This window comes from Diadema antillarum, unplaced genomic scaffold (assembly GCF_040938485.1).
Source record: "Diadema antillarum isolate AM-2024a unplaced genomic scaffold, OU_Dant_1.0 seq00001118_RagTag, whole genome shotgun sequence".
NCBI classification, from domain to species: domain Eukaryota; kingdom Metazoa; phylum Echinodermata; class Echinoidea; order Diadematoida; family Diadematidae; genus Diadema; species Diadema antillarum.
In genome coordinates, this window is record NW_027271932.1 from 364,191 (window position 1) to 376,448 (window position 12,258).

The 12,258-nt window shown below is 38.9% G+C and overlaps 1 protein-coding gene across 4 annotated transcripts in view; it reads left to right on the forward strand.

The window, feature by feature from the left end:
* Nucleotides 1-918: 918 nt before the first annotated feature.
* The window catches only part of LOC139743885 (L-lactate dehydrogenase-like), a 28,301-nt gene continuing 16,961 nt past the window's right edge, over nucleotides 919-12,258 (forward strand). For all 4 annotated transcript variants that reach the window (XM_071654351.1, XM_071654349.1, XM_071654352.1 and 1 more), the window contains exons 1-4: nucleotides 919-1,057; nucleotides 6,296-6,456; nucleotides 7,338-7,455; nucleotides 10,975-11,085. In XM_071654351.1, coding sequence (XP_071510452.1) covers nucleotides 6,328-6,456; nucleotides 7,338-7,455; nucleotides 10,975-11,085 — 358 coding nt within the window. In that variant the 5' untranslated portion in view covers nucleotides 919-1,057; nucleotides 6,296-6,327. The remainder of the gene's footprint in view (nucleotides 1,058-6,295; nucleotides 6,457-7,337; nucleotides 7,456-10,974; nucleotides 11,086-12,258) is intronic.

Sequence of the window (12,258 nt, forward strand, 5' to 3'; positions counted from 1 at the left end):
ATGTGTGGGCGTACATTGAATTCACTCTTTGATTTGATACGTATACCGTGACGGCGAATATCGACAGGTCCAGGTGAAGTTGATGATTTCATTGAAAATATTACAAGGCGATGCAGCTTATGATAAGAGGAAAAGGTTGGATCATATGGGTAGACATGACACATATGAATTATGTTTGTTGGCAAATGAGAGGATGTATACTTGTGTCAATGCGCGTTTTACAGACAGAGAAATGAACTTAGTACTTGTAGGCCTATACTTCATAATCAAATTGATAAAGCATCAATACAATCAATCACAAATTCACAAAGTCATGTAATAAGCCGATTGCTTTCCGAATGAATTATTCGATGGCGTAAATACTCATTGCCATGGGGTCCGACTTTCATTGTTGCTTTTAGATATATACATTGTGCGTAACAATTCAATTACTTAGTATACTTTGATGGATGTATATTTTTATAGCAATTAATATAATGCTAGTATGCATTCTCTCGTTTATCTTGAAGAATTGCAGGTATTAGTTGTGCTCTACGATTTCGACTATGATTCTACCCTAGCATTTAAATAGAAAATGGTTGGATGGTTTTTATTCTCAGCAGTAATTGAAATAATTTACTCTTCATGCGTCATTACTGGAGAAAACTTCCTGAGATAGTATCAAATCATGCAAGTAATTTCCAATGTTTGTAACGGTTCGTGGAAGCGTGTGAAGCTCGTGACCAGCTGCACGTATTACCTGACTGGTGCACAAACAATTCTACGTCTTCCCCGTTCGTTCACCATCTAGGTAATGTATGGTTCATCTACAGGTAAAAAGGGTATCATTAAAATTCTGTATAAACAAAACGCGAGCATGCATGCAGGGGCTCAACGTGCATGTGTGGTATACGTGCATGACCGACATGTGAGATGATATAGGTAAAGGCCAGTGGACCACGAAGTGCCGAGAAACTCCTAATGATATGTAGCTGTCATTATGGATTCAGCTCGGCAAATTGAGTAGCTAGGGAAACGCTGTGCTCCATTCTTGCAGGGGGAGAATCACTTTATTCGAGTAAGTAATCACTTGAATGTCACAGTGTAGCATCAACGATTACCATAAGTTCATTTTACTCTTTCCAATCACTGCTGCCGTTCGTTTTCAGAGCCGCAACAACGTTGGTCGTGTGCACCGAAACTGCTCCGTGGCCGGTCGTCTGGGTGTGGGTGCCCCCAGCCCTGCACTCCTGTCGGTCGCGCGAGCTTTGTTTGCCACACGATCCAAGGGACGAGGTCACTTCAAAGCAAATCTGTTTATACAGTCTACAGCTTGCATTTCATTTGACATGTAGAGTTCGGCTAGCTCCGCTGAATATTCTTGGGGACTCGGCCCGGCTCAAGACACTTGTAAATGTATCACATAAAGTTCAAGTAGACTCTAGAAAGGTGTCTAGATCAAACACAGGACACATTTTGTAGCTCAACCATGGCATTAGAAACTGCGACCGGGGTTAGCCCGGCCCAGCCAGAGCCGTGCGGAAGCTTCTGTACAGTTACAGGCCAGGGCCGGGCTGTGTGTAAACTCTTGTTTGCGGCAGGGTGCCTATTTGTGGCAGAGGGAGTTTCATTCATCTATAAAACAGCTAAATTAAAGGAGTATATTAATGAACATCATGTGTGCTTAGTCCCACTGCAGAACCCAAGCAGGAGTTACTCGCAAGTGTTGTGGCTTGTGCATTATGGGAAGTGACACCTCATAGACATAGGCCTAGACCTAGTTATGGTTGGGTCCTTTTTTCAATGAAGGGCTTCTGCTACAAATGGTCTTTTTACCCTGTACAAAGCCTGCCGCAAACAGGTTGTTTACTCTAGGAGTCTAGTTGCACATTTTGTAGATCTATTAACCAAATTGATGCAATGCCTTATAGCAGGGCTCCACACTAACTTTTTTGTTTGGTGGCCCGATGGGGCCACCAAAATCCTCAATTTCAAAGTTTTGGTGGCCCAAGAGAAAAATTTGGTGGCCTGAAAAAAAAAACAATTAAAAACATTAAAAGTCCTGTTTTTTTTAATGAGTCAAATATTTAAGTTTTATCATAGTAAGAACTGGAAGTTGGACATACATTGTATCTTCTCATAAATAAACCTCAACAAAGTCGCAACACTCGCTCTCAGGCACTCATTTAGTCCTTTTTATCCATCCTTTAAACAAATTTAACTGCTAATTTACGGCGCAAAAAGTTACAAATTTTATGTTACAAATTTTGGGTGGCCCGAGGCGGGCCATCAAATTTGCCCTTTTTAAAAATTTGGTGGCCCGACTTTCATTTTTGGTGGCCCCGGGCCACCGTTAGTGTCGAGCCCTGCTTATAGAGTCAAATACCGGTACCCAATATGCGGCAGGGTGCCTATTTCTGGCAGGGGCACTTTCATTCATCAATAAAACAGCTAATGAACATCATGTGTGCTTAGTCCCACTTTAGAACACAACATGCAGGAGTTACTCGCAAGTGTTATTGGAAGTGACACACGACTGGGCCTTTTCATCAATGAATGAAATGGCCCTTGCCGCAAACAGGGTATTTTACTTGTGTTAAGTTGTAGATATCAACTGTGAGGTATTTGAAATTTTACTGACCTAAAATAGTAGGTCACAGATAAATAGCGACTAAGTAAGCCAGTGTCCATGTACGTAACTTACTATACCTCACTTAAAACTTCATAAACTGGAACTCTGTATGATTTTTTTTTCTTCTCTTACTTCAACACATTGCTGCATGCTGACACTAATAGTAATAGGATGACAGGACCAGGTTCCCTGTAAATCTTACTGAGTGTGTGAGTGTGAGGACAATCAGCATGATGGACTGTCTGTGGATGTGATGATGATAGTGGCTTTACAGTACTTGGATTACTTCTCTTGGTAGTCTAGTAGATGCTAAGGTCTAGTCTCGTCTTAATATTCAGCTATTGATAAATTTTATCTTGCTCTAAAATATGGGAAGACTTCCATATGACTCCTCCCCCTTCACTAAGTTTGCCATACCAGTGTTATGCATACACTCTACACTGCCCTGCCCTTGTTACACATGGATGCTCACACACAAGCACATTTGATTTTATGAAATTGCAAGTGGTGGGGATGGTGGGGCATTAGTTGCAGGGACACAAGGAAGTCTGGCACTAATAGGCTTTTGAATCCCTGGATGTCAATATCTCAAAATTGCAAACCCAAAATACACCAAAATCACAGAATATAGGGCCTACCTTCTGGCTCTATTTTTTTTTTCTATCATTCGTGTAAATTTGATCCAAATCAGTTTTCAGGAAGCTAATGTATCAACATAGATCAATCTACTTTACTACTCATACATTAATATAAGTTGACACTGAAAACAACTCACTCTTCACTTTGTGCTTTGTGAGCCTCTAAAGTAGTGATGACAACAGTGTACACTGCCTGGGCCCCGTTGCTAGAAACTTTGCGTTTAAACGCAACTTGCAACTGATTGTCACTGGCCAATCAAAATCATTGTTGCATGCATGTCTTCTTAATAGGGCAGACCCTGAGCCAATCAGAATGGTTGTTTCAAAATTAGCAGTTATTTGCAATTGATTGCAACTTTCTTGCAACGGGGCCCAGCTGGTGTAGTGTATTAAAAAAAAACAAAAACAACTATGTATAGCATATTGATGCTGTGCCAGATCCACATCTATGTAACAGTATTTATGTTTTCTGGTGGAAATAGCAGTTTATCCTGTAATTTAGTAGTGATAATAAGTCTGTCAAAACTAGTCTTGACATCAGACACAAAATATTTAATACTTTTTGTTTTTATATCAATATGAATTAGATCCTTTTTGTGTTTGATTCTGATTTGCTGTCCTTTGCGCATATATACCTACCTGGATTTGTATATTTGTTGATAAAATGTATGATGATCAACTTGAAACAAATGGGGAAAGACAATGATTTGAAGTGAAAGTACTTCCTCTGAAGAGAGATTAGTGTAACATTTAATGACATTAAAAAAAAAATCATTTATCCATCGATATGTTTTTGTTTGTTGTTGTGTCGTGCATTTGGTATCAACATTGTGATTAGACAGTCCTGTACAGATGCTACACTGTTTTGTTTTCATTTTGTGTATGTAACATTTTTGCTCATTGTTGAAACTTAACTGTAAAATGTGGGCAGATATCTGAATTCACTTTTCATCTAGGTGATTTTCTTTGCCACTTGTGAACAAGTATTGAAAACTTCACATTTTATCAGAAAACAAAATGAAATTGCATGGGGGGGGGGGGGGATACATGTAGGAGGATTTTACATAACGTGCCTATTATTGTGTTATTACGTAAATCAACCTCTACCACGAACATAAAAAAGGAAGAATTGCGCTTTTAGAAGAGTGTTTATGTAAAGTTTAAGATTTGATGAGAAGCACTGTAAGCCATTGCCTTTTAGTGAGTGCTGTGTAGTGCAAGGAGCACCATACCTGTGATAATGTTTGCGCATATTGTGCAGTGTACATACCACACAAGCTGTTTGCAGAGACTCCAACCCCAAGCACCTCCTGAACTGGAGATTCTCCCGCCCGAAGCCCCTAGCAAACGGGAGGCTCCAAGTTGATGTGTGCGAAACGCGAAGTTCCTAGGGTTCTAGATGTTCTCTGGTGCTATCTAAGGCTTATTTTTTCAACATACGATAGCAATAAGTAAGAAATCCTTTCCACCGGGAGACACAGAGCCAGGGCGGGAGAAATCAAATCTCAAACGGGAGAACGGGAGATTTTGCAAAAATGGGCTTTCGGCGGGAGATCTCCCGTCGAAAACGGGACAGTTGGAGTCTCTGTGTTTGTGTGCCTCAATAATCTTGGAGCACATACAATGTACAGTACTTACTAAGCAATGTACTCAGTGTAGTGTTCTCGACATTTGTAGTTGAAAGGGCACATACATGTGATGTATGAATCCTAATGAGCATGATGTTAAGGGCAGAGTTATCTATTCGCCGATCTATGACTGCTGGGTTGCCCATGTGACCTGACGCTAATCAATCATTGTGGTTACATGTATGTCACAGTCGAGGTGTATGCAACCCATGCCGTTGTAACGTTACCTCTTTTTCCTCACTCTATAAAATCTCCACCCGTTTGGAGAGACATACAGCTGCATTCGTGTGTACACATTGTATCTGTTTATTGTTCTTGGATATACTGTACATGTACTGTATTACTTGTAGCTATATCCATAAGTTGGGCTATTTGTTGCACACCATATTAGCTGTTCCAGCTGATAGGCTTAAAGTTAGAACATGGTTCTCAGAAGGGCTCAAAATATTTCTTGCACCATTAGAAATTAGCTTGAAATATATAGCAAAGTTATCTACCAAGAAAATTGTCTGGCTGAAGCATTTTGCAACCTAGATATTGACTTGTTTCAACTGGAGTACAGCATTTTGACATCAAAAAGTGTAACTGTAACATGATTTAGATCAGAGTACTCAACTCCATTTCCTGAAGTGCTCTTCCCATTCAGCGGTGGGAAGGTAGAACATTTCGTGATGATCCATTGTGCCTTAGCAGTAGTACTGTGGTCCTCAACAAGCTGCATGCATTTCACTCTCGCGCAGAAAATCGATGGATAATGCTGTGTGGTCCGATTTGTTGATAATATATTTGGTTTATTATGTAACATTACATAGCAGCCACTATCGCATGTTTTCGATTTGCAATGCTGTTGATGTACCTTTTCGGCTAGTATTTCACATTTTTGTGGTTACCCAACTGAAGTTGTGTCATCACTGTGTTATTGCACACTTTTCTTATGCATGTGTCCATTTTAGAGCACAGGCATATATTTAGAGCATTTTATTTATTTAGAGCAGTTTAGAGAATGGGGCATATGGAAACCATGCTTTTACATTTCATGAGCTAAAATTGTACAAACATGCCATGCTGTGACATGCAATGTACAATGTGTCATAGAAGATGCCAGTGTTGCACATTCTGTTGACCATTGAAATGTTTCAAAATGTATCTTTCACGTTTCTTCACTGACTTTGATTCCTCTTGTTTCAAGTCAAAGGGCTGGTTGATAATTTGCTGATTGCCCACATGGCAACATCAAAACTATTTCACTCTCCTGGGAATAAAGTCTGTTTTCAGTTTTCCTGTACCATAGCAACACTTCTATGAATGAGCTTTAAGACAATGCTCAAAAGATGATTGAGTCTTTTTTTAAGTGAATGTCTTATTGTTGTAAACAAATCAACAAACACAAACTTTATGACCATGCTTTCTCTGTCTAGATCTTCATAAAAGCGTCAAGCCCTACCCAAAGATGTCCACCATCGCGAGTAAACTGATGGACATGGTGGCCGACCAGCTTGATGAAAGTTCCCCCACCAAAGTGACGGTGGTGGGGGTGGGTCAGGTTGGAATGGCGTGTGCATACAGCATCATGACACAGGTATGATATTAATTTATTATGATACGATGTCTTGATGGTTGGTGGTAAGAGGATGGGGAGAGATAATATGTTTGCTCAAATGAGCACTAAATGACTTTCTGACTCGAATGAATGAATGAATGAATGAATGAATGAATGAATTCAAATGAATGAATGAACAAACAAGCAAACAACTGAATGGAGGACTGAATGAGGTAATGGCTGGATTGACCAAAAAAATATCCTGTATATTTTCGTAAAGCTATGACCGCATGTACATTTAAGGGCTTAAATGGCCAGTGGCAAAAATTTCCAGTTTGTAGCCCTGTAACCTCAAAGTCATATGTAACCAAAGGGTCTTGAATTGGCTTTATACCAATGACTCTCCATCATAACCACAAAAGAAAATATCTTGTTATAATTTGATACTTCATGGAACTGCCATTGCATCTGTCTGGTTCGAGTAGATCTCCTTGGTAACTCTTACTGCAATTTATTATAAAAATCTGTTGGATTGGTCAGTGATACACTTAATAGAATTTTTGTCTGTGAAAAAGGATATTTGAAAAAGGATATTTTAGGGGAGAGGATATGATTTTTTTTTTTTGGGTCAAGAGGGATTGACAGCTCTGATTCATCCATCATGCAAACTGTCGTGGTTACACCATGGCTGCTGATTTTAGTGTGACAGCAGCAATAGATTAGGAGGAAATGATAGAATAGCTACATATACTTTGCAGATTCAGCCAAAATTATGAGAATAAAAAAAAACCATGAATTCCAGCATTTGCCGTAAACCTGAAAGATTAAGATAAGGTATTTACCAGGCAATTGTAACATCCATGACGTTGAATATATATCATGTCTTCTTTTTCATGTTTCATTCTCATTCCCACAATCAGAACATTGCCAGTGAGATTGCACTGGTAGATGTATTGGAAGACAAGCTAAAGGGCGAGGTGTACGACATGCAACATGGGCTGGCGTTCGTCAAAGGCTGCGCCGTGAAAGGCGATACGGGTACGCCAATTTTTGACATTTGATTCGCTTGCCGGTAGTCTGTGTGGTTCAGACTTTGGATGAGTTGCGACTCTGCTTAATGCAGAGAATCGGACATAATTGACTACTGTTCAGCATTTTATGCCGTGTAGTGGTGTAGTATGACCTGCCTTAATCTGTCATGCATGTACGTGCAGACCTAAGTTAGATAATCCTCCAGGTATTGTGCCTAATACAGTATAGGTCAGGGGGCAGTGTCATTATGGTTTGAATAGATAACATCCAATAGAATATGACAGTTGGGTGTACATCATGCCTACCATATGAACTTTCCTCTTTGTTAGCCCATCCCTTATGGGGAAACAGGTGTGCTAAGTCTGGACCATATGGGTAAACTTCAATATCTCAAAATGAAGAGATTGCTGTCATTTTGAGCATGTCTATTTTTATGTAGCCACTCGTGAGATGGTACAGCGTGTTAACATATCATGTGCTCCATAGAAACTGAATGTTGCCTGCAGGCATTATGCTAAGTAGGCCGGGGAGGCAACATTTCAGCGCATGATGAGCAGGCCGGCCGATCGCTCTCTAATGCACAATGCAGGTGGCTGCCAATTTAGCTCGTCCCTGGATCTTTGATCAGGTCGAATGTAAGCCTGCCATCCCCGGTCCAGAAGAACTGGGTGGGAGCAAAGCCTTCCCAGTCTATTCCAACTGACTGCTTCCATGAGATGTTTAAGCAGACACATTAATGAGGCAGGCTCTTTCAGTAGAGATGTCTATGTGGTATGCAGGCCAGACATGTTGCCCATACGGTCCTTGTGCTGGGGTAAATGTCAAAGCCATCCTGCACTAGGGACATATTTGAATGTGCAAGCTAAATGTAACAGAGATGTGGCCTCTTGAAATGTGTGTGTGTGTGTTGGTGAGCTATAACATGGTGTGAATGTGTGTGTGTACAATGTAAGAGGTACAATCTTGAAAAAACAAAAACAAAAGCAAAAGCAAAACAAAAAATAAACAAAACAAAAACAAAAAACAAAAGCGAAACAAAATAAACAAAACAAACAAATGACTTATCTAAAATATGCTTCAATTATATGTTTTAGTGTGTGTGTTTGACTATAAGTCTATGAACTTCCAAACTTCTGTACGGGAATGAAAATTAAATTCGGTGGGAAATAGCACTATTATATTAAATACAGTGTATGTCATTGTTCAATTGGTGACATTGAAAATCACTTTTAAGAAAACACTTTTAAGAAATAATGGAAGGCAGTAAATTACACCCTTTTATTTATTTGTTTGTGTTTTTTTGTTGTACTGGAAGCATTTAATTGCAGTGAGGAAGTGTTTCTTGTGCAGAGCATATCACAACATGATCACTCATGTGTACTTTAATACAGGCAACTTAGTAGTGGCAGTTTCCTTTCATTATGGCAAAATTGTGTTATAACTGAACAGGAAAACTAAAGGTCTACAGATGAAATTTTGTGTCCTGAATTTTCATTTTGTTGAAATAACCATGCTTGCTATAACGGGAGTGCACTTTATGTATATCACGAGTGTAAAAATCTCACTTGAGCTGATCCAAGAAAGTTTGTGAAGCCACACAACAACCAGGTCATTCAACTTGCAAACCACACAAGAAATTAAATAATTGATTGGCTAGGAAACAGGAATTCATTTTAATGCCTTACCAAGTCCTGTAGGGGATATGGATGACTCAAAGTAAAACACACACACACACAAACAAACAAAGCAAAGCCAAACAAAAGAAAACAAAACAAGACTAAACAGATGTTGTATATGTCTCTCCTGGTTCATTACATCACATCCTTGTACTCCCAGTATGAAAGTGAATGCTGCTTTATGGTATCGCTGATACTTCTGTCCTAGAAACTTAACACCACTGTTTACTCATAGTAGTGACTTCCAGACATGTACACACAGTTCCTGTGTCCTGGTGTCTAATTCGTATAGAATAGATTGAGTTTGAGGGAGTGGGAATAGAGGTCATTGTCATTCTTTGTAATTGATTTTTGTAAATGTGATCACATCAGCTATTCAAATTGACCATTCTGAAGTAATGTATTTTAATGAAGGTAGCAACAGCAACAACTAAAGGACTCCTGAATGCAATTATCAATTTCTTCATTTCATCTAAATGTACATGCAGTGGTATGAGAAGATATTGGGAATTGAAAGATAATAGAAATTAGAAATTTTGGAAATTTAAAATACTACCATACCATTAAGTACAAGTAGTAAGCTCCTAAGTGCACAGACAGTCTTCCAAGTCTCAGTCAAAACACAACATTTCTTTAGAATCAAATTCACTGACCTGTTATATCTGTGTAAAAGTACATCATGTAGTGAATAGTATTAGATCTAGGTGCTATGTTTGTTAAAGGAACTTTTCACATCAGAAAAGGCTTAGAAGCTCATAAAGAAATACAAAAAAAGAAAAGAAAAAAAAAACATTAACAGTAATATCTCAGAATGTAGTCAAATAGGTAAATCTAAGAGATTAGAATGTTTTTTTTTTTTTTTTCCCACTGCTCTACATCTTAAATTTAAATCTTGTAAAAATTGATGACAGGCCAAAGATAAATGCTGCCTTTAAAAGATATTCATTATCATTTTGTGTCTGAGGGAAGTGTAACTGTAGACGTTATATTAAAGCATGGGCCATGGTAGTGTATTGTAGGACACCAGGAAGTTAATGAACCAGTAGCTTGCTTAGCACATACATGTAGCAGATTACAGTACAGTGGACCTATTATGTAAGTGGTGTGTCTTGAAATGTACCTTGGTGATTATTAGCTCAGACTTTGGATCACACACTTTCTTCCTGCCCATCACGGTGCTGGTTAAGCAGGTCTGGTAGCATAGTCCCCCCCCCCCCCCCCCCCCCCACCCACCAAAAAAAAAATAAAAAAAAAATCAACTTTTATTTCAATAAGATCGGCTATAATCTATCTGACTATCCATAGAGGTCTTTGCATCCTTCCATTGTTTTTTTATATAACGTGTTTTACCTATGTCGCAGAAAAAGGAAAAAAATATATTTTCCAAATATGTTGTTTCATCCTTCGTCTAAAAAAATCTCATTATGCGTGTATGGAAAGATTAAATATCTCAGTCTTGAAATCATACCAAACTTACTAATTGATTTGTAAATATAATTGGATGTGAAAGTGGATACATACCATCAACGATAATTACTATGTACGTCATATATTTTAGCTAGTCTCATTTCTCGCGAATCATGGACTTTCCAACAATTCTATAAGAGGTTAAATTTACTGTCATGGAGTACAGCAGGGGATGGAGAAATGTGTGTGTGCACGCGGCATGCATGTGGGGGTCAGAGTTTATATTATTTAAATTCACATGTTTTAGAATTTGCTAAATAGCACCATACTTGTGAAATTCGTGAAAATAAAAATCTGCAAAATATATGGCATAGTATACAGCCCTGTTTTGTTGAATTGGATTCTTTCATGTATTTCATCTCATGTTTTTGTCGTTCTGTAGATTACAAGGTGACAGCCGGATCCAGGTTGTGCATCATCACAGCTGGCGCTAGGCAGAGGGACGGAGAGAGCAGGCTGAACCTCGTCCAGAGGAACGTCAAAATATTTGAAGGTTTGGATGGATCCATGTACAACCCTTTATGAGACTGTGCACTTCACAGTGACTTGCCAAATTCTTAAGCATTTGGTAGATTCACATCTGAATTTAGCTCTTTGCAATCCAGTAAACCCCATTTCAATATAACAATGCAGTGTGCCATGATGCCACTTACCTGCTAGCCCAGGGCCCTGTTGCATAATAGTTAAGCCAGAAAATCAAACAGAAGTTTTTGTATTTTATTTCATGACTTATGTTTGATTGTAGCTTTTTATGCAACATGGCCAAGGGCAACTAAACTGCCCTTTTAGGACTTGTGATACACATACAACAGTTGCCCAAATGCCCCATTTAGACAAGCTATAGGAGGAATATCTTGCCGTGTCCTGCACTTTGACATTGCTGAAGGAAGGCTGTGTGATCAGAAAAGGAAATGGGAGAATTAGGTTATCAGTATTCATTTGACTATTTGTCTTGTGGCAATTTGCTTATTGACAAAAAAGGCACACCACTACAAATGTGCTGATTTATTAACAAAGCACTGTAGGCCTATACTTAGTATGTAAGATTGGAGTTCATTCTGGTTTCTTTATCCAATGCCTTGTATAGGATGTACAAGTGAATGTAAGATAACGATTGTTAACTCATTCCTTATTCCATTTTTCTTTCGCCATATCCAGTTTGCTTAATATTGCGCTGTATATGGCTCAAGTAAGTGTATTTTACATGTTGAGCAAAAACCCAAAGAAACCCACATAAGTTGGCACAGACAGTACTGCAATCTAAATATAGTGAGGGAGAGAGGTTTGCTGTAACACCATGTGTGTACGTAGTCCTTTGCAGGGGCAGAAGAAGAGCCTAGAAAGACGATGGTTGAGGAGTGAATGATTTGGGGAGAGTGTAAGGTAGACAAATAGTGACAAATAGGATTTTAGTGCACAGCAGAAAAGGTAGTAAAAAAATTAGAGCCAGATCTTCAGTCCCACACCCTGGGATTTTAGAACCATGAAGACACAAGCCGGATCTATTGTCCCATAGTCTAGGATTTTAGAGCTCAGCAGAAGAAGGGGTTAAAGCATTGATATTGGAGCTAGATCTTTAGTCCCATATCCTGGGATTTGAGTTAATAGGGGGTACAAGGATTTAGCCATGAAGACAGCACCCAGATGTGAGATCTATCTTCCTTAT